General features: G+C 35.8%; 5 protein-coding genes across 5 annotated transcripts; 4 read left to right on the top strand and 1 right to left on the bottom strand.

Annotated features, from left to right (window-relative positions):
* Positions 1-1,546: 1,546 nt before the first annotated feature.
* Tsp_03108 (hypothetical protein) lies at positions 1,547-2,476 on the top strand. The gene is made up of 5 exons (XM_003379399.1): positions 1,547-1,720; positions 1,921-2,046; positions 2,105-2,138; positions 2,227-2,279; positions 2,369-2,476. The coding sequence occupies exons 1-5, from the start codon at positions 1,547-1,549 to the stop codon at positions 2,474-2,476; spliced, it is 495 nt and encodes a 164-aa protein (XP_003379447.1).
* Positions 2,477-6,967: 4,491 nt separating this feature from the next.
* On the top strand, positions 6,968-10,001 carry Tsp_03107 (putative leucine Rich repeat-containing domain protein). Its single transcript, XM_003379398.1, has 12 exons — positions 6,968-6,993; positions 7,155-7,198; positions 7,265-7,480; positions 7,559-7,647; positions 7,721-7,841; positions 7,932-8,134; positions 8,244-8,530; positions 8,561-8,574; positions 8,624-8,748; positions 8,838-8,995; positions 9,112-9,379; positions 9,963-10,001. The coding sequence occupies exons 1-12, from the start codon at positions 6,968-6,970 to the stop codon at positions 9,999-10,001; spliced, it is 1,590 nt and encodes a 529-aa protein (XP_003379446.1).
* Positions 10,002-10,936: 935 nt separating this feature from the next.
* Tsp_03106 (putative nudix hydrolase 6) lies at positions 10,937-16,326 on the bottom strand. Its single transcript, XM_003379397.1, has 6 exons — positions 16,085-16,326; positions 12,560-12,619; positions 11,733-11,909; positions 11,589-11,661; positions 11,373-11,507; positions 10,937-11,299 (listed from the first exon to the last, which is right to left on the bottom strand). Exons 1-6 carry the CDS (start codon positions 16,324-16,326, stop codon positions 10,937-10,939), a joined length of 1,050 nt encoding a protein of 349 aa, XP_003379445.1.
* Positions 16,327-17,167: 841 nt separating this feature from the next.
* Positions 17,168-17,815, top strand: Tsp_03105 (hypothetical protein). Its single transcript, XM_003379396.1, is given in 5 exon segments — positions 17,168-17,218; positions 17,272-17,316; positions 17,327-17,463; positions 17,558-17,610; positions 17,727-17,815. 5 exon segments carry the CDS (start codon positions 17,168-17,170, stop codon positions 17,813-17,815), a joined length of 375 nt encoding a protein of 124 aa, XP_003379444.1.
* A 618-nt stretch (positions 17,816-18,433) lies between these two features.
* On the top strand, positions 18,434-19,453 carry Tsp_03104 (hypothetical protein). The gene is made up of 5 exons (XM_003379395.1): positions 18,434-18,543; positions 18,615-18,714; positions 18,771-18,830; positions 18,929-19,141; positions 19,178-19,453. The coding sequence occupies exons 1-5, from the start codon at positions 18,434-18,436 to the stop codon at positions 19,451-19,453; spliced, it is 759 nt and encodes a 252-aa protein (XP_003379443.1).
* Positions 19,454-24,673: the final 5,220 nt, after the last annotated feature.

The raw sequence follows: 24,673 nt of genomic DNA, 5'->3' as shown, positions 1-24,673 counted from the left end.
GATGCTTTGTCGTTGTTGTTATTTTACATTAGCTATCCATTATCAGTCTCTGTTGTGGATAAATAATCCCCCCCAACTGTTTCACTTGACTTTTATTGGCTAATATTGGCAAACGGCTGATAAGATTGGACTTGATTTTGACTTGATTCTGATTTGATTTTTCTTTCCCACTTATTCCATTGCTATTCAAATTTCCGTTGATATCGAATGGTGACGATTCTGTGGTAGCAGAAATGTCCACGGTGAGATTCTAGTTGATTAAGTGACTGATTTGCATTTTATCATTATTTGATAAACTTCTGTGATTTACTGTGTAAATAATGCGATGAGATTTGTTGTCACCGTTGTTGTTGTTTGATCAATTAATTGCATGGTGCTTGATCTTCTGTTGCTTATGGAAATTAGTTCATAAAACTGGAAAGCTGAATTTTAGTATTAATTATTAATCAACAGCGCATATTGTTGTTCATCCTCAATCAGGCGAACAAGGGCAGCACTTATCACTTTCTTGTAGTTAATCATAGTCTTCAGTGCTGCTTTTTAAAGTACTTCAATTAACTATACTATTTGTCTTTGCATAGAATTATTTTTATTAATATTGCTTGTATTTCTGTTTATTCCTTATGCTTATTTACTTTTTGAAATTGAATAATGCGCAGAAGAGCAAGAAAAGCGAATTTCAACTTCTTCTTCATTCATTGTGGCAGACAACTTGCTGATCGTTGTTTCGAATCGATAGCAAACACATAATACACGCCAATGCAATGTGGCAAAGTAATTTTTAGTATTGTGAATTAGTTTTTAATATTTTATCAAGCAATTTTGTCACTTTTTTCTTGTTTTTCAACACTATTTGATGTCACTTTTATCATCTTCGATGAATGGTTGCGAAAGAGGTGAAATTCAAAATTTCAAATCAATTTTCCTAAACTGCAAAACGGCAATGTGTAACAACATAACATTGTCATCGTTATTACCCATGGCTCGTTGTCTTCTGAGAATTGTGATTTTGAACTTGCGCAAAAAATTTGACACTCAACGGGCATTTTGTTATTTATTTCAGAAGGGAACATTTAAGGGGGTAAAAATAATATGAACAGACAATAACTAAATTAACATACCAAAAAGAAAGAGCGAAGAGAGAGAGAGAGGTATAAGAGAATGAAATGAGAAAAGCAGTGATGCATGCATGTCGTGTTTAAAATCCGCTCAATTCGTATAATTGAGTTTGATGATTTCTGAAAACGATCTCCAGTTGCACGTTTGATGCTAATTGAAAAAGTGGCGTTGTCTTGACCTCATAGTGCGCACACATACACAGAGAGGGGTTGGGGCGAAGGAAGGAGCGCGAGCTGGCTGAATCACTCAGCTAATCGGCTAGAATCTATCTGTTCGAATTGATTGGATCGCTTGTTGTCCTTGTTGGTACGGCCTTGTCGTCAAGTTCTCTCAGTTGAGTGAGCAGCAGAGTTAGACACATCAGTGTCTGTATATTTCTTCGGTATTCATTCCCTTTTATTTTTTCTTCTTCATCTTTGCAACGGCGATGAGTCGCCAACGTTGTCCACCGTTGAGGGCTTTTTCCTTGGATCGCTTTGTCCAAATTACAGCAGCTGAACAAGCTGAAATTCCAATTCCATCGCGTCTTTCCAGCACATTTTCATTCCAGTTTGGCACGACTGAAAAAGCTCCCTTTTTGCAAAGAAAGCTCAGTAGAAAAGTAAATTCTTCTTGCTTTATTATCAATTAGCATTCTGTTATATCATGGCAATTTTTGTTGTTCTGATATTTATTGCTTTGCTGATTTTTTTTTCTTATTCTCTTATTTGGACTGATTAGTAAAAAATTTATCACCACTTTCGCATGCTTTAAATTTAAGATAAAAATCTGTTTATTTATGGTATATTTATATTCATTTAGAAAGCTTCTCAAGAGACGAATCGGTCTCCTCGTGATGCCCGTCGTGTGATGATTCTTGAACGACCTGGTCTTGACAAACCACTGCATCCTGGGAGCAAAAAACGACCGACAGTTGGTAAACAGCCGGTAAGTTTTGCTTTGAAGAAATTTTTGTCAAATAACAATTTCACCATGTCACATGTAGCTGATCGTTTCTAGTACAGTAGGCTGGGCGGGCGGTGAAATTATTTTGGCATATTTTATTTTTGTCGACTTATTTATTTATTTACTGATTTATTGCAGTTTAACTTTAAAGTTCTATTTTAGCAGACGTTTCTTGTTTTGGGCATTACAAAACTTGTCTTAGAATAGCTACTCTTGTAAGAAAGATGGAGGGCATGCACGAGAGAGGCTATATGTATGTTGTCTTTGTGTTCTTGAAAATTGTCTTTTTAAAGCTTTTCTATAGACCAGTGCAAAAGTGGCAGGTTTTCTTCTCTGGTTTGTTTCAAAAATTAGTTTAAACACGCTAACGACACCACCGGGCGATGCAAAACAATTCAAGCTGAAATTGTAATGAATCAATTCACATGATTGTTGGGAGGGGTTTTTTGTTGTATTATTATTTTTGCATTAACTCTGTTTTTTCAAGTTATACATTTCTGCCTGTTTTTTATTCTTACCCCTTTTTTATTGCTTTAAAAATTAATCAATCATTACTCTCAACATTGTGCAATGGAGGGAACAATCGAGCGAATGTTTGTTCAAAATGCGATACTTTTTTTTCTGACGAGGGCAGCATTTCTTCGGTAAACAAGGAAGTTATTATTGTTGTTGTTATATTGGTGGTGTGTATATTTTTACTGGTTTGGTTTTCTGCTCGAAGCTGGAAGGCTTTTGGCTTTTAATTTTGTTTTCTTGTTTCTCATTTCATGCTAAATTCCACTCTGAGCCGCTTTCTGACGTCGCAAGCAAACAAACAAATTTTTACAAAAGTAATATATACTTTAACTTTTGTTCATTGAGAACACTATTTAAAGCATGTGCTGAAACGTAATCAACACCAAACATCTAAGCAAAACTACTCTCAAATGGGAAAAAGGGGAAATTATTTCCTTTTTCTCTCGTCCAATGATATTGGGTATTCTTTTATTCATGCAAATTCAAAAATAAATTTATTGACCGATAAATGTTGAACAATTAATTTATTGAACAGCAAAAGTGAAAGAAGCAAAAAAAAAATCAAACTCCACTCAAGTTCAGTGATGACTGGGAATGCAAACAAAATTAATACTTGAAAATCAATTTTCTTCTTCGATAAGTGGTTTGTAAAAGATTTTTTTGTCAAGTGTATTGTTTTTTGTTTTAATTTTTGCTTTTCTTGCAATCAGTAATTGAGGAAGTTTGGATTGTTCTCCAATTTGCGTTCCAAGTGCGTTACGGCTAATTGATAATAAGCTCAGTTGCAGCAGCGTTACAGTAAGACACACACACATGGTGAAGTGTGTGATTGTGTTTACTTTCCACTGGTAGTGATCATTCAACATGCTTATCAAAGACTAAAAGGAATATTTATTGCAAAATATAATCTTATTTGTTATTCATTATCCAAATTTTCTGTACATAATTTGATCATGTCAATTTGGATAAATTATTGATAAATTTAGCTTTGTTCTTAATTAATCATAATGATGAAAGGGTGATAATTTTCCAAATTTGAAAGCATTGATTTTTGTTGTTGAGCAATTTTGTAAACAATATGAAATATGGGTGCGTTTTGAAAAGGAAAAATGAAATGAGAATAATAATAAAGCGAGCATTGGTGTGTGTGTGTGTGTGTGTGTGTGTGTGTGTGTGTGTGTGTGTGTGTGTGTGTGTGTGTGTGTGTGTGTGTGAGGGTTTCGTGGCGCTGCGATCGGGTTGCGATCTAAATTTCTTGCCGACCCGGCGGCAGTGTTCGGCCAAGCAAGCAAGCAAGCATGCAAGCATGGAAGGCAAAGTGGAATTCAAACTCGTGTCATTGGTTCATTTTCGACCCGGTCCATTGTCACGCCAGTGTCCTAGATTGTGTAAATGAACAAGCGTGCACGTTTGCTTTTGCAGCAGCAACAGCAGCAGCAGCAGCAACAGCAACAGTCCAGTGCCGGCTACTAACTTCTACTACAACTACTGCTACTACTAGCAGCTTTCAGTCACGCTGTTTTTGTTCATTTTTTATTTGAGAAAAATTTTTAATTTTCTAAAAATATATTTAATTTATTCTTTACTATCATGTTGCATTCTATTTTTATCTTGAATAATTTGTAAAAAAGCAGGGCAGAGAGAAATTGAAAAGCAACTACTGTTGTGTTCGTCAGAGAGTTGGCGTTGTATTTGTGTGTGTATGTGTGTGAAAAGTATTCGGTTTGCTGCGGCCATTCGACCTCGACATAGTACTGGAACATTGTACTCGGCCGAACCTAGCTTAACTGCTGTGCCTCATTGAGCAGCTGTTGTCCAGCCGTCAGTTAGTTAGTCAGTCAGTAGAGGAGCTTTGCTTGCTTGCTTGCTTGCCTGCTATCTTGCTATCTTTCCTTCTTGCTTGCTTGCTTACTTGCTTTGAATTTTCTTATCATATATACACACACACACTGACATAAGCACACACGTTTGTCGTCGTCTTTGTTCCAATCAGCAATCTTATTCTTGATTCTTCAATTTTGCTCGTTGCTTGTTTCATTTGTGCGAAAAGAAATTCAAATCAACCCAACAGCAACAACAACAACAAGACGCCACACCCATTTGAAGAGCAAATTATGATGAACTGAAGGCAAATTTCGTTTCACATTTAAATTGACCAGTGGAAATGGAAACTGAAAGGCATCGCTCTTTGGAATTCAGACCTCAAAAATCTGCTCAAACAGTGTCGATTGGTGGAGGTCGTGTTAGGTCGAAATCACCGATCGGTTTTTTAGAAAAGCTCTACTCGTTGCGCTATCGACGTCGAAACAGCGCCAGCAATGGCACTGTCGAAACGCCTTGTTCATACCCGGATGAAAAGCGAGTTGTAAGCACAAGTTTTTGTGTAAAATTTAATTTAATTTTATTTAATTTGTTATTATTATCACATTTATTTCATTGACCGTTGTCTGTCTTGCTTTTTCATAATTTCTTCGTCTTTGGTGGTGTTGTTGTCGCAAGTGAAATCCAGTTCAATGATAAGAAGCCTCTGGCAAAAATTTGAAAATTATCATTTTCAAAATTGGCGAATTTCTGTTCATGAAAATATGTTTCATTTCTTCTTTGCCTCTCTTTCCTCTCTCCATTCAATTATATATATCCTTTTGTTTGTCTGTGTATGCAAAAGCAACGTAGTGGTGTTTTTTTTTTGGTTTTTTCTCTTCTCTCCCTCTCCCCCTTTTCTCATCCACTGCCTTTTATTTATTATTGGCAAGTGCACACTGAAGCCGGTGAACTGAATGAAGAATTGTCGACCTTTCTGTGCATGGCATGGATCGCAAAAAAGAAGAAGGAGATAATGATAATAATAAATTGCCTTCTACCTCTCTCCAGTTGAGGTCAGTTGGCTTGCACATCTGTTTGCCGCTGTGAGCAAGCAGATTCTATTTTTCACCTCTGTTGGCACGCTAGTATTGCGCTTATTTTTTCTTTTCGATCAACCACAATCACGAAAACAAATTATTAATTGCCTGCTATGATAGTACTGTAACTTACGGGTTCGGTGGACTGGTTTTTTCCAAATTTCAGATCTGCTTCACATGTTAAAGATGGTCCTGATTAGGAGGGTGGGGGTGGTGGTAGAGGATTGATGACCATCATTCTGTCGCCTTAAGGCTTTTATGTACCAATTTCTCCCGGTTGCTCGGGTCCGGTTGTGCTGGGCTTGAAATGGCCAATTGATGAAGAACAATAATATTTTTTCAGCATCTCCCGTTGAGAGGGTTCGATTTAAATCTCAGTGGGGAATGCAATTATCAAAAAAGAAAAAATAAGTATCTGGGAAGTTGCTTTTTTCTCGATCAAACCAATAAAGAAAATTGAATTCACTTTACGATTATTATTTTTGAGCAGAAGTTTTTATTGGAAATTTTGTGAATCATCATTATCATCATGCGGCTTGCTGAAAGTTCGATAACACAACCGTACGGTGATAACAGCATCATGTAAACATCGAGTGCAAGCGTCGATTTGAATTTTTGGTCTTTGCCAACAGCCAACAAGCATTATTCATTTTTCATTCTTCCTCATATGACCTTTTTTCATATGAAAATTTGTTATCTGTTCATTTATTTGTTGAATATTTAAATTTTATTCGATTCTAGCGACAACGCAGTGTGGAGCGTTAGTTTAATGACATATGTAATTCTGCGTTATAATGAGTGAGAGAGCTCGATGATGATGATGATGATGATGATGATGATGATAAGCTGAAACATATGCAACAGCGATCGTGTGTGTTTCTTCTGTTTTCGTGATTCTTGATGATGACGAAACGAAACGACTGCCTAGTAGAAACAATGATAATAATAATAATCGTCACATTTTAATAAACATCACCACTTGATAATTTGTTATCTAAATTTTGCATTCATATTTGCCACACTTCTTCCCATTTCACAATAGTCATCAATCATCTCTTGGTTGCTTTGTTGTCAGTTATTGAAAAAAATTATCATTTGTTCAAGGTTACATTTTTAAACACTTTTCTGTTTTCCATGTACACTTTTTTCGTCGTGAAGAACGAAACCAAAAAAAGAAGAACTAGGAAAAAGGAAATAGATTTATTCGACAATCAAGCAGTAATGGTTAGCAAGTGGGAAGTTGTAGCTTTTGTGTTGGATGGTCGAATTTGTTGCGAATGGAAAAATTAAAAAAAGAAGCTTGTTCATTCAGTCTGGAATGACGAGTTTCTATTTGCATGCTTTTTTCATAAAAGCAGCCTATCTTTTCTATTTGGGCAATTGCTGTCAGATTTACTTTGTGAAATTGCTGTGATTGTTGTCGCAATTGATTTCAATATATATATATATATATATATATTCAAAATTGGTTGCATCATGAATTTGCAATGCATCCGCTTATTTCCCGGGAGGGGTATTAAATGTATAATTTAAAAAATTTCTTTTACAATTTCTTCTGCACAATTCAAAAAGTCACTTGTTTGGTGTAAGGCAGTTTTAAAATTAACAGTGTGCTGGTTTTACATTTTTTGGTTTTCTGTTTTAGGATTTGCAGAAAGAATTTCAAAAATGTAGAGACAATCAAAATACGCGGCTAGATTTGAGTTCTTCAGATGTGAGTATTTTTCTTTTTTAATTTATTTTTTATTCCTCATAAAAATATGTTTCACATTGCACAAATGCAGATTACATCCATTCCACCGTCTATTCGAGAACTTGTGCAACTTACAGAATTGTTTTTGTACAAGAACAAGTTGACCACTTTGCCGACGGAAATTGGCAATTTGGTCAGCTTGCGCAAGCTGGGCTTGTCGGAAAATTATTTAACTGCCTTGCCGGATTCGCTGGCTGCACTGGTAGATCTTCAGGCGTTGGATCTACGCCACAATCGTCTGAACGAGGTTGTTCATTATGCATGCTGAACATTCATTTAGTTCAACATATATATTGATGATTTATTTTTGTTTTTCATTTTTAAGATTCCACCGGTCATCTATCACATAACATCATTGGAAACATTGTGGCTTCGATACAACAGAATCACCAATGTCGACGAACAAATCTGTCTGTTGAGAGTGAGCAATTATGCAAATCAAGCAGTTTAATGGATAAAATTCTGCTTTTTTGTGCTTTATTTTTAGAAATTAAAAATGTTGGATTTGCGCGAGAATAAAATTCAGGCGTTGCCATATTCAATTGGCTCACTTCAATGTCTTCTTGTTCTATTATGCTCATATAATCATTTGCGCAATGTGCCTTGCGGTGAGTAGTGTAGTGTTGTTGAAATTCAGTCTTTCGGCTATAAATATTTTAATGTAATTGATAATTTTATTGTTTTTTTTCTCAAAACAGAAATTGGTCAGTGTGCAGAATTGTCTCAGTTGGATTTTCAACACAACGAACTGTCTGAGATCCCAGAAAGTGTCGGCTGTTTGCGCAATTTGACTCGGCTGGGTTTACGTTACAATAAATTGACAGCAATTCCTGCTTCACTGTCAAATTGTACAAAATTGGAAGAATTCAATATTGAAGGCAACAATTTGTCATATTTACCAGTAAGTATATATATATATATATAAGAAGAAAGCAGACAATAGATAGAACAACAAACAAAAATTTCCTTTAATTTTTGTACAATAATTATTATTGTTATTTTTCTCATAGGAGGGTATGTTGTCCAGGTTGTCGAATGTGTCGACGATTAATCTCAGCAGGAATGATTTTGCCGCATTTCCACAAGGCGGACCTGCTCAATTCACGGCCTCAGTGGTGCGTTGTAGAGTTTGGTTGTACAGTTTAAAGCAGTTCGGTAATCAGATGTTTGTTGTTCAAACAGGCAGTCAACTTGGAGCACAATCAAATTGGCAAAATTCCTTTTGGAATTTTTTCACGCGCCAAACATTTGACCACGTTGAATTTGAAGGAGAACGAATTGACTGCATTGCCGTTGGGTAATAATGAAAATAATAATATGATAATAGCGTTTATTTTGTCGGTTATTTTTCACTTGACATTCGGTGATTTGATGTTTTATAATTTTATAGATATTGGCACGTGGAAAAGTTTGGTCGAATTGAATTTAAGCACCAATCAGTTGAGATTACTGCCAGATGATATTGACAAACTGCAAAATTTAGAAATTCTCATCATGAGCAACAACTACATAAAAGTATGCACATATGATCTCAATTAACTACGTCGTGGTTATATTTTGCAAAAAGCATAGAGCGCTGTTGCTAATTTTCTTTCCGCATTTAGCGTCTACCTCTGAGTATTGGAAATTTGAAAAAGTTGCGCGAGCTAGATTTGGAAGAGAACGAATTGGAAAGTCTTCCAAATGAGATTGGCTTCTTGCTCAACTTGACCAAGCTGTTGGTTCAGTCTAACAAACTGACAAGTCTGCCGCGAACAATTGGGTATAAATTTTGCAAATTTAAAATATTTTCATCAGTGTATTTATTTCAATTTTTAATTTTTTTTCTCTCTCACTCTCTCTTTTCTACAGCAATTTGGTCAGCTTGAAAGATTTGAGGGCCGGTGAGAATAATTTGACTTATTTACCTGAAGAGATTGGTAAGAAAAATTGTTTTCGCCGAAGTTTTATTAACATTGGAAATCATTCCTGTGCAGGAACATTGGAAAATTTGAAATCTTTGTACATAAACGACAATCCTTCGTTGCACACGTTGCCGTACGAGCTTGCATTGTGCGGGTCATTGGAAATAATGAGCATCGAAAATTGTCCACTGTCGCAAATTCCGGCTGAAATTACTGCCGGTGGTCCATCGTTGGTCATTCAGGTAAATTTTTGAAAAAGAAACAAATTTTCATGCTATTTTCAATCTGCTTACGAAAAGTTCTATCTACGTATATATGATTCCATGTCAATTTGAACTTGATTATGTTTATTCTGTAAAGTGTATTTTGAAAAGTTTAAATCATTATACAGGCTAGATAATTTTTGCGCTAAAAATTTTAATTCAACCACGTTGGCATGTTTTAAATTGTGATGAAATAATATTTTGGCAATAGTTGTAGTATTTTTTATTTGTTTTTGAAATCCTCCGTCGCATAGAGTTTGCATAATTGCACGCTTAATTTGACTAACAAATGGTCTTGCCTACAGACGCAAGTTGTATTTTTTTTCTGTGCGAATATTTATTCCAGTAATTTGATGTTTATTTCATTTTAGCCACTTTTATTAATCACATCATCATCACATAAACAGTGTTGTTACAAAAAGAGCAGAGAATATTTTCTGTTCACATCATGCAGTACTTTTTTTACATACATTGAAATGAATTTGTTTCTCATAGTTTTTTACTTTTTACAACTTTTTGATAAGAAATTATCTGATTATTACTTTTTTGTTTTACGTTTTAGTTTTTGAAAATGCAAGGGCCGTATCGTGGAAATCTGTAACTTCAAGGTGACTTTGTTGGAATAAAAGAATGAATAAATGCCCTTTGGCTTGCTGATTCGAGCATTTTGCCGACAGTAACAATTTACAAAACCGTATGAATAACAGTATGAAAGCAGTAGCCACTGTGGAACGTCGCATAGATGACAGTAGTCAACAGAGGAAGGAGCTAGTTTATTGGCACAGGCGATCTGCTTTGGCAGTTTTTTTGACTGTAACTATGTCTGTACCGAGTGCATTTTCCTGGAAACCAAAATTGGTTGCGGTAGAGTGGAAAATTGAAACGATGCTTATAACAGTTTTCCGATGGCATGAAAAGAGTAAAATTATTTCTGTTATTCGAGTTTGTGTTTGTGCGTGTACTTTTTCATGCGTGAGTTGTTTGTATAATTAATTTGGTTATTCACAAATTCTGCGCGAAGATTTGAAGTCATATATTTAGAAAGAATTCTAAGTAGAAAAGCAAAAAAAAACAATAAATAATAATGAAAATTTCCAAAGAAGGCAAATATCTCTCAATTTGACAGCGGCATGAAAATTAAAATTTGACTTACTCCACTACGACAATTGAACTTGATTGTCTGTAAATAATATTTGGTGTACGGTAGTGGCTTGGTGTTACTTTCAAAAGCTCTTTTTTTAACTTTGACGAAGAAGCATTTGCAAAGTACTTTCGATTCCTCGTTGAAGCAGAGTACTTTTCAGCGGTTTTTTGGAAGATACTTTTTCACAGTTACGACAGTTGTGCTTTGTTATTTTATTTTGGTAAGATGCTGTTTTTTTATTTCGATGTATGAATTTTTTCAAATTGTTTTTTTCTTTACAAATGATTCAACGGTTGAACGGTGGTTAGTTTGGTTTGGTTTAGCTTAGTAGTGGTTGGTAGTGTTTAGTTTACTGTTGTTTGCAAGGTGGTGTGGGTTGGTGCGCTAGCCAACTAGCCGGCCAGCGAGGCAGTTGTCAAGACGATGTTGACCATTGTTACACCGTTGGCCAGGATGTTGACGAAAGTTTTGAATTTTCCCGCCGTTCCCTGATCTCTCATGTCCCAGGCGAATTCTCTCGCCTGTTGCTTTGCCGAGTCCGTGATGCTCAGGTTCGCTTGAGCGACCAATCGTTGAAGCCGGGCTTTCAATTCTGAAATATCCAGCGGAGTCCAGTGCAGGCCGAGCGGGTTGTTGCTTTCTTCAACTTCAACCAAGCCGAGTTTTCTCACATTCGAATCAGCGAGCTGAATCCAGATCACTTCAATCCAGGCGTTGTCCGTGTTCCTTTCGTCGTCCAATGTTCCGCGGAATAGCTGAAACGTTTGAAGCGAAATTTTAAATTCACAGTTCAAAGCGCTTCACTTATTGTCACAAGGCACTTTCTACCAGTGTGGTCTTTTTTGTCACTTTGTTAAATATCTCTTCAATAGTTGCGTTGGCGTACGATTTGAGCATGATTTCTTTGATGACTGTTCTTGCTTTCGGTGTTATTTTGACCGAATCTGGCATGGTGACAAATTCCTAAAGAAAAAATCAAAGTGAGCTTTGCTGTTTTTAAATTTTAATCTATTTCGTGATGAAACAAAGCCACTTCTTCCTTACTGCTGGTATGCCAAGAATGTCCAGATCAGTGTCAGCATTTTGTACTGCCAAATATTCGATCGGTTTTGAACTCCTGATTGATTAAACGAACACGGTTCAGAATTGTACAGTTGAAAATTCATTGTTTGCAGTTCGATTATTTACCGGGTGATCAAGGAGACGACCACGTAGTTTGGTCCATAAAATGGCAGGATGCCGCGTCCTTCTACTCCTGTCCTTCCGTTCGGATTCATAGGAAAACCTTTTTCATTGATTGAATATTTCTTTCCTGTCGATCGTCTGTCTACGTTGTTGTCGATGCTGTTGAACTTCACCGTAGGGCTGAAAATTTTTTGTTGAAATTATGCGACGAGAAATTGAAATTGCGCGTCAAGATGACTTTGAAAAAACTTCTGCCATGAAATTTTCGTTGCATTAGCTTGTTTTTTGGTTTTTTTTTCAGCAGTGAGCTATGGGAAAGTTGCAATGAATGTTTTTCAACAAGAAAAGGTATTCCATTTGTGAAATGATTTTTCGTAGCATTGCATGTTATTTAACTTATATGAACAGTAATAATAAGACTGGCCCATCAATCATGCAAGTGAAGGTATTTCTTCTATTCAACTGTTCCTGTTTATTATTTGTACTTGTTTAGGCTTATTATTTGTCCTGTTATTTCAGTTTATTTATTGATTTTATGCTTATCGATTTAAATATGCGAGAAGATTTTACTTATTTTAATGAAATAAGTTAGCAGTTGCAATGAAATGTGCTGTTCGAAAAATTCTGCTGTCTAATAATTAACGTGCTCAGGGGGTAGCTATGCTAGCTAGTATTGTTCGCTAATGCTTGAGAGAAGCCTACGGATGATGGAAAAACTGATAAATAGCTCGTCGACTGGGAAATATTTAGTAAAATATATTTTCACTTTCACTAAATCGAGATGTTTTTTTTTGGTATTTTTCTTGATATTTTATTAACTGTGTACTTACCTCAATTTTTCCGGATCGCAATGTTTGTTTGCATCACAGGGGGCCGAATAATGCACCGGGCTGTAATTTGGAAAGGGTACTTTCCATGATGCCTTGTCTGGAGGGACATAAGTGCGTATTATCTGAACAAGCAGATCATCAAGCCAGTGAATTATTGTAAAATTGTAAAACTTTTTACAGATGTTGAACCGGCATAATATTTTTCATAAATGACGCTGCTTACGAACGCTATCTTGAGCTAGAAAAATAATTGTCATGCAAAAAATATTTGATAAAAGAATCGTCGTATAAATTTTCTTTGTCAAATACCAGAAATGTTAATATTGGTAGCAGCATGTCTTGTTGCTTGCTAACACGTTGATATCGATCTCAGTGGTGAAATGATCCTTAAAATTCGCTTCGGATGTGAAATTTTGCGCACATAATAAATATTACGTAAATATATCTTCTTGCTGTTAAATACTCACAATGTTTTCCCAACGATGCTGTATAGATGGATTTCTTTTCTTTATTATTATTTTTTTTATAAAATCGTTTAAGCCAACCAAACGGGAAACTGTGCACGCAATTATGTACGCCAAACGTTGTGTATATTATTTATAGAAATTTAACTTTCTCAACAAGCATTTTGTAAAAGCTGCTCGTTACGGCTTTTATTTACATTTACATCATCATCATTATTGTTTGTTGAACGACTTGAGTGTGTGATGACGAAATGAGAGTTTGAGAATGTTCCTGTGACGAAGAGAATTTCAATTTTAGAACAATAATATTCTTGTACATTTTTGTATGTATGCAGCGAATTTTTACTGCACAATTTGTTTGCCAAGATATATGCATTGATTTGCAGTTGTAATTTGCATTACTCGTTTGCAGAGTTTGCAAAGAGCGAGTGTTTGTTGTCAGGCGTGCGTTTTATTAAAAAATTTTAAAGGAATTCAAAATTTCCCCAGTTTATTTTACAGTTTCATTTAACCTGTGCATTCTTTTTTTTCAATTTTTAAATCAATATTAAAAGTTGAGAAATATCACAATTTACTTTGTTGTTCATTTAATTTTAAATTGTATTATTATTATTATTAGTAGTAGTAGTAGTAGTAGAATTTATTATTAGTAAAATTGTTTTGATCAACTTTTTGCCATTCATTAAATTACATCCGTGCTTTATTGCCTTTTCTTTATAATATGATGACAAAACAATAGTTATTATTTTTTACAGATATAAAAATGTATATTTTGTAAATGAATGAAATTGTTCATAAAGTGGAATTTGCTTAGCATTAAAGCATTTGTCTTTGTTGTTTTTTACTGCCAAATATTGATCAATTTCCAATATCATTATGAGTTTAAGAGAACGGTTTAATTAATAATTATTTTATTTAAGCGACGTCATTTTTATTTTTTGATTGTAAATAGGCAAAGTGTGCATTGTTATAATTGAATGAATCGATATGCATTTTAGGAATTATTTTAGTTTTAGAATTTTAAAATACATCTATCAGTAATATTATTTTTTACAAAGTTAAAAAACATGGTTTTGCAGTAATAATTCGATGTATTTTCAATTGAAATATTACTTTTCATTGAAAATATATACCTTTATAATAATAATAATTTGTTTACTTCTTATTAATATTTTTTACAATTTATTTTATAGTGAAGATTTTTTATTTTAATTATATTTCTTTTTTTGTTAGCAGTTAATGTAGAAAAATAATTTTTTTGATATTGCGCAATTAAATAATGCATATTCATGATCAACGAATGAATGAATTTATTGATAATGAAAATGACAATCACATTCACTTTTGCCGCAAAACTGTGATAAGCAGCAATTTCATCAGCTTTCAGTTTAATATTTATAAATCATATTTATTAAATGCAACGCATTCATGACAGTAGCTTATAGTTTATCAGCATGTTATTATTATAAATTCGCACTTTTCATTTTGATGTAATTGTGAAATGAAGTTCAAATGTTCTTGTATCTGCGTCGTCTTTGAAAAAATTGCACGCGATTTTTTCATGTTTTCTGTTATGATATTTTGTTTAATTTCGAATGTTTATAAAATTTTATCGTATGCATATATATATATATATATATATATATATATATATATATATATATGCATACGATAAAATTTGTTCGACTGGCTTCTATCATATATGTTCTTCTACACACATCTTATATGGGTGGAGTATTTGTTTGGTTCACTTGGTTTGAAAGCAGCTTTTCAAGTTATTATCATTATTAATATTTGCACCAGTGTTCAGCTTTGTTGCTTTGGTTTAAGTTTGCTAAGTTAATATTGTTTCCGCGTTTCTGTCATCATCTCGACGTCAGCACTGCCACCGGCAATGGTCTCAGCCCGTCGGTGGTATATATTGGTGGGGGCTGCCTGTTCTGTGCCGCTGAGCTGCTTTTCACTAAACCGTTCAATCTAGCACGACCTGACTACACCTGCCTGAGCGAAAGAGCACGTCGCTTTCAGGATAGACAATATTTAAACAAGTAGGCTAAACGTCTTCAACTTCACCATATTACTATGTTGTCATTGCTGATAATGATCTGCAGGAATCTGAAATATGTGTAGACGTCGTCCGTTGACGTATACACGTAACAGTTCTCTTATATGTTTTACACAATGCATCTCGGTCTTTCTGTTGTTGTTAGTAACAAAAACATTTTTTCCTCCTCCTGTTTGTATGTTGTTTAGCTGCAGTTTTCGCGTTAGCTGTCTTGTGGCTTAGCAAATTCAATAGTCTGGATTCAATTTTTGACAGTTTTTTCCTTTTCTTTCTTGTCTTTCAACACATTAAACTAGCAATAATTTATAAGCTCGCTTCGATTAAAGCTGCAAAAGAATATGAAGGGAGGTCTAAAACAGACACAGAATGCGAAGATTCACAGACGACAGAAAATATACGGACAAGCATTGCCTGTCTAAGCGTAGTAGTAGTAGTAGGAGTAGTAGTTGAGAGTTTTCAGACATGTTCTCATGATTCACCATTTTTTGAGTGAATCTGACGTAAAAAATGGAATAGAAGAAGTAGAGAAAATGATGAAAAAAACAAAAATAGGAGAGCACACGCATGAGAGAATCACAGAAAAATAGACCGGGTTTGTACGGTTTCGAAGCACAGCGGAAGCCGGTACAAGCCGGCTGAAGTAGCTTGCACATAGGAGAAGTTAAAGTGTGAAAAGGTACTTTTAAAGTAGAAAAACAATACATCGACCAGGTTCTTGTTAGTTGGTTGTTGTTGCTGTTGTTGTTGTTATTGTCTTCTGCTGCTGTTGCCGCTACTGGAATTCACCAAAGCCGGTAGATGAAAAGCCGGATGGTTTTTTACACGTAACGACCACGCCCGTCAACCTCCGAGCCGCACGGTGCGCTTGATTGGCGGCGCAAGCTCCATTGTTGGGTTGAATATTGCCAAACAGGTGGTGAAAAGCTCATTTTTGAAGCAGTTGCTTCTGCAACTCAGTCTTGATGCGAATGAAAATGGAAATTTTTCTACACATACCTGCATTTGGCTCTCAGGTTTGGGTCGGCGTTGCGAAACATCTCATGGCACATGTCGCAGATGCGGTCCACGACCGCGTGCAAGACCTCGTTCTGGAAGATTGGGCAATTCCCGGCCGACATCTCCCATGGCTTTTCGCGAATTGTCCGGCTCCGCCTAGCCACCCTGTACGGGTTGGCGTTGCCAGTCTGCAAAATGACCACCAGCAGAACTGCTAGCAGCATTGACGACAAGCTGGCCATCGCGGCCGATCACCGACGTCCAACGAGCAGCAGCGCTTCTGAAATGGAATATTTTTTTTATTTTTTCACAGTCTCTTTTAAATCTTTTTTCATTATCGAACTGCGAGCAAGCAACGTGTGAAAAGCTGTGCACAATAATCTGCGTGTCAGTGGTTCAGCCGGCAGGCATAATTTTGCTAGCCATCTTTCTTATATGTCTATCTGTCTATCTATCTATCTATCTATCTATCTATCTTTCTATCTATTTAACTAACTAGCTGTCTTTCCATCTAGCAATCCTCTTGGCATACTAATTAATATAATATAATATAATATAATATAATCGATAAGAAGAAATGCTCAGCAGAAGCATCCCGTAAACAATTGTGGCAAAACAACAGTGCATTTGTTGCAAAGATGCCTGTCGGGGTCATTATTGCATTGTTTGCTTCTGGTCTTATATTAAAAGGTTTTTGCAAATATTATGCAGAAAAATAATGGAATGAGCAAATGGAGGAAGTGAATATGTGCGTGAGAAAATAGCAGCCAGTACTACTAGTTAACGGTAGTGTAGTGTAGTGTAGTGTAGTGTGGTGTAGTTAGTGGTGTATATAATATTGTGCTTGCTTGAACGGGTATACTAGCTTATCGTCTCAGAATCTTAGAGAACTTACAGGAGGTAGTGGACCGAGTGTCAAGCTGTATTTATAATTACACAAGCGATTTGAGAAGCCCCTATTTGTAACTTTGTGTGAATTGAAATGACGAAGATTGTGAGAGTGAGAATTGAACGGCAAAGAACGCCACGTTGTCTGCACAAAGCCACAGTGTACGTCGCTGGTGGTCACCGACTTTTATCACAATGACCGGCACTCTGGAATTCCGACTATTCGCGAGTGCGAATAGCCGGCCGGTATACAACTATGCCGCTGTCACACCTTATTTGTCAACATGCATGCAATCCAGGGCCGGCGGCAGTTGTCCACTGGCCGAATGGGACTGAAAATTTCTGTATCTTTAGAGTGGATTAACGCCAAGTCGACGAGCACTACAGCTTGACTGTTGTCGTTCTCGTGAAATTGATTTAAATTTTTACACTCTTGTACTTGACTGTTTAGAGAAAGCTGGACAAGGTGTTAACCAATATACCACTAATATGTAACTTTGCAATGCAGAACAAAGTAGCAAGCCGAAAGGAAAATAACCTTACTAGATTCTTCTTCTTATCATCATTTTGTTAAGTAGTTTTTAGTTTGCTGTATTCCATTACAACAACATTTGGAATGAAAAATCAACGAAAGATTGGTAATAAAGAAAATAAGTAAACCCCAAAACATGCACTACATTTTCAGACTCACTTTTGTTCTATTTTACTTCTGTTCTGTGCTGTGCTGTATATGTATATGTATATATGAATATAGCCTACGGATATTGGAATACCTTGGCGCCGGATGACGCTAATTTTTCCAATGTAGTGATCAAGTTGGTACCGGTGACTCTCTCAGAATAATTCCTGATGATTGAATACCATAGTATTGGTAATATGATTAATATTAAAAATCATAATAATAACAGTAATAGTAATAGTGGTAGGTAGTGCGTAATATTAGTAATCGCAGATGTGTGCGCATGAGCACTGATTGAGGGTGCGAAGCAGTGAACCAGTGACGCATTAGCTAGATATTAGTGAGATAAGTGGACGCAATTAGCCGGACAGTGTTGGTTAATTAAACTTGACAAGAGCTACTTGTCGGTACGAATTGGCCGTTTGGTTAAACAAGGCTTCTGCTTTTGACCTCTTCGGTCACCTCATGACGCAATTCATTCGACAAAATTGGCTATCAACGAAGGGATTTTTCCACTGCGTTGCAAATTTTTGGACAACACCATGTTGACATCATCGGCGAGTACCAAATATTGAAGATACAATGATTAAAAGCAAAATTTTGAAAGTAGAAAAAATTTTGGATAAAAAACAAGAAAAAAAAATCCCAGTGTATGACAATGCTGGTAGATTATTTGTACAGAGATTTTGCAAAATATTTTAAATGAAATACCGATAACCTGCGAGAAAGTGACCATCATACATGCACTGTAGCGACATCAATAATAACTGCTTGATGGTTTAATGGCGACGAGGAATCTGATTGCACCTACCAATTGCACCATCATTGCATGTAAAAACTGTTACAATGGCTTACATTGTACAATGGCTTACAAGATTGAGCATAAAGAGATGTGAAATATTCTAATATTTATCAGTATGGATGATATTTTTTATTTGATTTGGGATTCATATTTGTAAAAAGAATAATACGACTAATCCATGACTACTACTACTACTGCTACTATTGGCCGCTTGCTTACTTTGGCCGTGGTCGGCTAAACGAATTTGGCAACACCGTTCTAGTTAATGCTTGTGGTGTAGGGCTGCTTGTGGTGACATTTCATCGAAACATTTCCAGCTGAAAGGAGTAGTCTTGTGCTTTTGGGAACGGAACAGTGTTTGGTGGCGGTGGTCGGCGGTGTCTTGTCTTGCGGATTCCCAGGCGCGTCGCTTCTGCCGACTGCATTGTCATCATTCCTGGCCTCGATATTTAAGCAAGCGAGAAGATTTTTTAAGGTCACCCCCAACAACGACGAATCGCTTGAAGCCAGATGCTTTTTGGTTGCAGTAGCTGGCGTTGTTGTTGCTGTTGTTGTTATTGCTGGTGCTGGTGCTGCTGCTGCTGCAAGACGGTCTTGCACATGCATCACATCTCCTCAACTCCAATTTTCTGCACATAATTCTCTAATTTCTCTTATTCATTTATTTATTACTGCTTTTTGTTTATTTGTTTATTTATTTATTTATTTGTATGTTCTTACAAAGTACTATATGTATTTTTTTTCTAAATTTAAAACAACCAAAGTGAATGAACCGACGACGAACAAGCATCGTACTGCGTCGGCGGACCGGATGATTTTTCATAATTGCACAACAATTGCTTTTCCACTGTTGACAAATTGCGCACACCTTTGCCTGCTTTTCTGGTATGGTACGACACGGGTCACTCCGCCGATTACAACTTTTAAATCATTGAATTCCGTTAATTCTTGGCGCGCCGCGCATCTTTGCGGTTATTCAACAACTGGTTGCATTTTATGACATGTAGGTTGAATTACTATTATTATTCTTCTCCTACTGATTACTGTTATTATTATTGTTATTATTAGTCCATGGTAATCACTATAAAAATGAAAAGAAGGAAAAGCATATATATATATATATATATATATATATATATATATATATGTATGCGTGTGTGTGTGTATGTAAATGTGTGTGTATGTACGTATATGTATTTATCTAGAAGAGAAAATGATGATGTGAAAATGAAAAATAGTGTGCCCATTTCAAAATTGTTTAAACTGTATGGAATCAATCATCCCTCGGAAGAAGTGAAAAAAGTTAATTAGAAGAAGAGAGAAATGTTAAAATACAAGCCTCTACCGTCTGCTGTTGAAGTGATGTAGTCAGGGTTAGTAGTTTCGAAGTGATTTGGTTCTGGAGCCAGACCTGCTTGGCCAGGTTGTCTACGACGAGCGATGAATGGAAAATTTCCGCAATATTCGGATGCGATGCGATCAGCCAGTCACGCAATTTGGCGTACTGTAGACACGTTTTCAGTTCAACAGCAAGTGGAAATCAAGTTGAGCCGAAAAAGTTATTGTCGAGCTTCTTGCAAAGATTACCTGCACACTGTTGCTTTTTGGTCCAAGCTGCTGTTCAACATGCGCACCCAACTGTGCAGTACAAACCAATACGTACCATTAATCCGAATACGACCAGGCATTTGAAAGCAGGGAGAATTTACAATTGACATTTTTATGTATCTATCTCAGTCATTATTTAGTTGGTTTTGTTTTCAGCTTTTCTTTCTTATCTCCTTGCTTAATTCAGTTAAGTTAGTTGTGCAGTTGTCGTGCTGGTTTAAAGTCAGGTATGTTTTTTTCTTCTTCTTCTTCTTTGTTCTTTTTATTTTGTTAAAAAAGAGGGGAACTGAATTTGAAGTTAAATGAAAAATTATCAGGTCTATTATGAAGAGTGTGACCAAGTGCGTTATGATTCTTTTAATTGATTTCTGCGATAGATTTGCTAGCTATATATATAATATAGATAACGAACTCTGTGTCTATTGGAAACCTGTCAGGCTAGGGTGGTGCGAGTTGATTTGGTGAATGATGAATAAGTTGTTGATTTATTAGCATTTTCCGTCAGTCATCTTTGCGCAATTTGTCTTCGAAAACGTTTTACAAAAGCTTTCTTATCATCAGTTGTTCATTTGCGTGGTCAGTTAAAGTCATTTCTTTTGAAAAGATATCTCTTGCAACCAATGCATTAGTTTTATCGAATGATAAATTACACATAACAGTCATCTACCTTTCTCTTTATTCAATAGTGAAAGTTCGCTGAAAAAAATTCCGATTTGTTCTTTTAATAATTTATTTCGCAGAACTTTGAAAACGGTCGGACGGTGGTCGAGTTGGTTTGATTAATTCAGAGAAACGGATTCTCCGAACGCAGATCATCAACGCACTGCGTCATTAGATATTTGGAAAATATATTGCTTGTTCATCACTGACTTTAATTTTAATTGGCTGTTGTTTGAGAAAAGTAATTTAAAATTTCCAAAGTCCAACTTAGAAAATCTCAAGAGATTTGTAGATTAGAACGATTGTGACATGATAAATTTTGAATTTTGTTGAAACCCGAAATCGAGACAAACTGTCTTCAATTGAATAACAAATATGTTCATTAGCAGCAGAGTTAACTTCCAGTGCTAATGAAAGGAACGTTCCACGTATGTACATCATCTATGTAAGTTCAGTAGATCAGCCAGTGATTGCACTCGGGATGCCAGTGACAATAACTCTTATAGATTTGGTCATTGTTTTGGTCATAATATAATATAATATCTATGTGCGCATATTTGTGTTACAGTAGTTTATTTGTAAATAATAATAATTATTATCATGCTTACCTTGAGCAATGCACAGTGAAAGAAGTTTTCTAAAATTTTTTCATTCTAGTTTTTTTTAAGAAAAAGTGTTCATGAAGTATGGGCAAGGTTGCTTTTGGTTTCATTGTGTTGTGCGAGTCATAGTTTTTAATTTGAAAACTAATAATATCCGTATGTATTTATAAAGGTGAAAAATTTTCCTATTTTCAAGATTGATTTTCCATAAAAATGTAGCTTCTCTGTGCTGTGATTAAAATTACATCAATACTGTTTGGCATAGGATCATCTGGGAACTATACCAGTACTGAGAATTCAGATATATTTTAATCAACAGAAAATGTCGTTGCTTGCAATTGAACTTTTGCGGTGAATTTGTAAATACAGGTGAATTTGGAAGAACATCAGCTGGAGCGAAGAGGTGGCGGAGTGGAATGAATAGGAGGAGAGGGAGTTGATGAATGGAAAGCAACAAACAGAGAAAGGCGAAGGATGGGATGGAGATTTTAGCTGAGTTAATTCATTTATTGAAAAATGTATTGTCAAGAAAGAAATCAAACGTTGTGCAATGCCATTTATGTGACGTCATGAGCTATTAATTGTCGAGATTGGAATCTGTTCTCGATTTAGGAGCAACTTATCAGGCACACGTGAAGACTAGAAACAGCTTAATTATCTGAATAACAAAACATTGGAAACCTTGACCCGTTGCACTTTTGCAACGAGACCATGCGCTACTGGACAGTTTAATTCCAAAAGTGGGTAAATTGAACAAAATTTTATGGAGCAGCGCGGAGATCAGCGTCTGCGATAGTTGGGCATTTTTAGCGTTTGACCTTTATCAGCTGCACTATCAATAGCATTTGCTTATGCCTACAGTTGCTAACGAGAAACGCTTGCAAAGCCCACAGGTTGGTTGCAAGCTTGAGGATGAAATAAGCGAACATATTTCTGACGTTTCGACTGATTCGACAATGCATTGACGGTTATTATTAAGTAATTTTATTATTTATGCGCGGTGAGAAGTGAATCGAAAATAATAATAAGTTGTACATTTGATAAATAAACATCGCGTCAGGGAACCCGTTATTGAACAACTCCACCAACAGACACATGGGACTGAATATATCAGCCAGTAGTTTGCATGCAAGCGAAAGCAAAAGCAGCAGCAGCAGCATTTCTTCTTCGATGCACAGAGCAGAAACAGAAATACATTTGTTCTGCTTAACGCGTTCTGGTTTCTAATTTTTGGCTCTGCTGGTTATCTTATCGTCAATTAGCCGTAGGCAATTTTTCGGTTGTTTTGCACCGTAGAAAAGAAGATGAACAATTTTCAGATCCAATCTACGATGTGGCAACAGCACGACAAGATGCATGCACGATTTGGGAAATAGTGTACAGAAAAAGTTGTTGTTGAATTTTTCACATCGATATATCTATCATACTTGTTTCAAGCTGTCAGGTCGTCACTTGACAGAAGAAAGATGAATGTTCAATTTCAGCTGCATCACAGACAGATTGTTCTTCTGTCTGTCTCTTTTTCTAGATCAATCAACCAAACAATACAACAACTTAAATAATATATTTCCATTTGATGATTCGATGTGCGAGATGACAATTTGACAAATGGCCTTTTGCGTTCAATTTGAAAAATGTGTGCAAATTTTATCCACCTATTGCGTCACCGGACGTTGCATAACTAAATTAACTGACGGCTAGCTTGATCAAAGGAAAAACAAACCGTTGTAAGCAGCAGACAATGAAATCACAATAACCAGCAATGTCTCTGACAAGATTGGATAGATTTCTGATTTTATCATTTATGTGAACGAGATCTATCTCATGATTCTGTATTTGCTTTGCTTGTCTTCACGCATGCATGGAAATGTAGTGATTTTTCATTTTTTAAATTTATTAATTGTTTTCATCATTTAAACACTCATTCTGATCGACACACACACACACACACACACACACATATATATATATATATGTCGTGAATGGACAAGGAAGCCCATTCAGCAGTGACTTTTACGAGCAGACATTTTTTCAACTGATAAAACAATCAAAAAAGCATGCCAGTTATTTATTATTATACGGTGCATTTACATCTATCTATATTTGCATGTGTGCCGTTTTTTGTTTATGTGAAACATGCACAGGCGTTTTCCATTTTCTTTTATTTTTCATTTTTTTGCGTAAGATTAAAACTTATATGGGTGTATAAAGGTACATGTATATTTATTTAAAATAGCACGCATGTTTTTCAGCAATTGAATGTTTTGTGTGTGTGTGTGTGTGTGTGTATTTTGTTTTCTGCTTGCAATGACGTTAGCCGGATTGAATAAGTTGCTTTTGAAGTTTAATTGAACAAACGCTTTCCGCTTGAATGACAATCGTTCGCTTTTCACGCATGCATGCACTGACAATGCGCTATATGGTGTGTTGGTGAAAAAACCGCTTGCAAGTTTGAGTTGCTTGCAAGCAGTTTGTAATGACTCAATTGTAAAATAATTTGATTTGGAATAGGAGAAATTAGTTCAAGAATTTCTGCGTCATTAACATGAAAGGGCCGTCGCCCCCGCATTTGGAAGCAATTGTTGAGTGACCACATTCTGATGCATTGATTCTGGTCACAGATTCATTGTTCTTTCAATTTACTAATAATGGACTGTTGGAAATTCGAAACTGCTGCTGTTCTCTTGATTTCTAGTTTCATACTGTTGAACAACTTAAACTGATGCTTTTTAAAGTGATCAACGAAAAATCTCCCTTTTCCAGTACGGATGTTGCCGACCTTCGGGGCCAATATTGTTCAGTTATGTTCAACCCCCACTACTAACAACATTCGCAGCTGGGTTATCGCTTTGCCAAAGGGGAACGGAAACTTTTCAATGCACAGTCTATAATAACACCCACAACCGTTTGACCACAACTTTTCGATTGAAAACTGCGTGTTCGTGTTTAGTATTTTTTACCTCTCATGCAGCAGTGTACAATATACTGAATTTCGATAACCGCACATTTTCGATTTTTAGAAAGCGGAAAATTTTCTGTAATTAAAGCAACAATAAAAATTGATATTAAGTTGCAATACAATCAATGTTTTCTGGTTAGTTGCAAATTAATGAGCACGTGTTAGCACAACAAACGAGCTATGCTTACCTGCTTTGAAATTGCCTTTGTTTTTTAATTTTCTTTCAAAATGACGCCACTTGTATATATGTAAATGATGATATTGTCGTCGTTATTGCCATTCAGTTAGCTCACTTAAGCAGGCATTTTGCAAAATTTGGCACTGATATTTTTATCTGGCGTTGATGGGCAAAAACTAACTATTACAAAAGTAATGTGTTAAGCAGTGAAAA

The sequence above is a fragment of the Trichinella spiralis genome, assembly GCF_000181795.1.
Source record: "Trichinella spiralis strain ISS 195 chromosome Unknown Scfld2, whole genome shotgun sequence".
Classification (NCBI taxonomy): Eukaryota; Metazoa; Nematoda; class Enoplea; order Trichinellida; family Trichinellidae; genus Trichinella; species Trichinella spiralis.
Note: the sequence above shows the minus strand (reverse complement) of the source record. Positions and strands in the feature narration are given on the sequence as shown.

Bases quoted from the DNA above. Each gene is read 5' to 3' on its own strand.
- Tsp_03105 (XM_003379396.1), top strand. From the start codon at position 17,168: ATGACCGGCACTCTGGAATTCCGACTATTCGCGAGTGCGAATAGCCGG. The intron at 17,219-17,271 runs GTATACAACTAT...CATGCAATCCAG, and splicing joins CGAGTGCGAATAGCCGGCCG to GGCCGGCGGCAGTTGTCCAC. The intron at 17,464-17,557 runs GTAACTTTGCAA...AGTAGTTTTTAG, and splicing joins AACCAATATACCACTAATAT to TTTGCTGTATTCCATTACAA.
- Tsp_03107 (XM_003379398.1), top strand. From the start codon at position 6,968: ATGCATCCGCTTATTTCCCGGGAGGG. The intron at 7,481-7,558 runs GTTGTTCATTAT...TTCATTTTTAAG, and splicing joins GCCACAATCGTCTGAACGAG to ATTCCACCGGTCATCTATCA. The intron at 7,648-7,720 runs GTTGAGAGTGAG...CTTTATTTTTAG, and splicing joins GTCGACGAACAAATCTGTCT to AAATTAAAAATGTTGGATTT.
- Tsp_03104 (XM_003379395.1), top strand. From the start codon at position 18,434: ATGGCGACGAGGAATCTGATTGCACCTACCAATTGCACCATCATTGCA. The intron at 18,831-18,928 runs GTGTCTTGTCTT...AGATTTTTTAAG, and splicing joins TTTGGTGGCGGTGGTCGGCG to GTCACCCCCAACAACGACGA. The intron at 19,142-19,177 runs GTTTATTTATTT...GTTCTTACAAAG, and splicing joins TTACTGCTTTTTGTTTATTT to TACTATATGTATTTTTTTTC.
- Tsp_03106 (XM_003379397.1), bottom strand. From the start codon at position 16,326: ATGGCCAGCTTGTCGTCAATGCTGCTAGCAGTTCTGCTGGTGGTCATT. The intron at 11,662-11,732 runs GTAAATAATCGA...TTAATCAATCAG, and splicing joins GTCGTCTCCTTGATCACCCG to GAGTTCAAAACCGATCGAAT. The intron at 11,300-11,372 runs GTAGAAAGTGCC...CAAACGTTTCAG, and splicing joins TGACAAAAAAGACCACACTG to CTATTCCGCGGAACATTGGA.
- Tsp_03108 (XM_003379399.1), top strand. From the start codon at position 1,547: ATGAGTCGCCAACGTTGTCCACCGTTGAGGGCTTTTTCCTTGGATCGC. The intron at 2,047-2,104 runs GTAAGTTTTGCT...TGTCACATGTAG, and splicing joins CGACAGTTGGTAAACAGCCG to CTGATCGTTTCTAGTACAGT. The intron at 2,139-2,226 runs GTGAAATTATTT...GTTCTATTTTAG, and splicing joins TACAGTAGGCTGGGCGGGCG to CAGACGTTTCTTGTTTTGGG.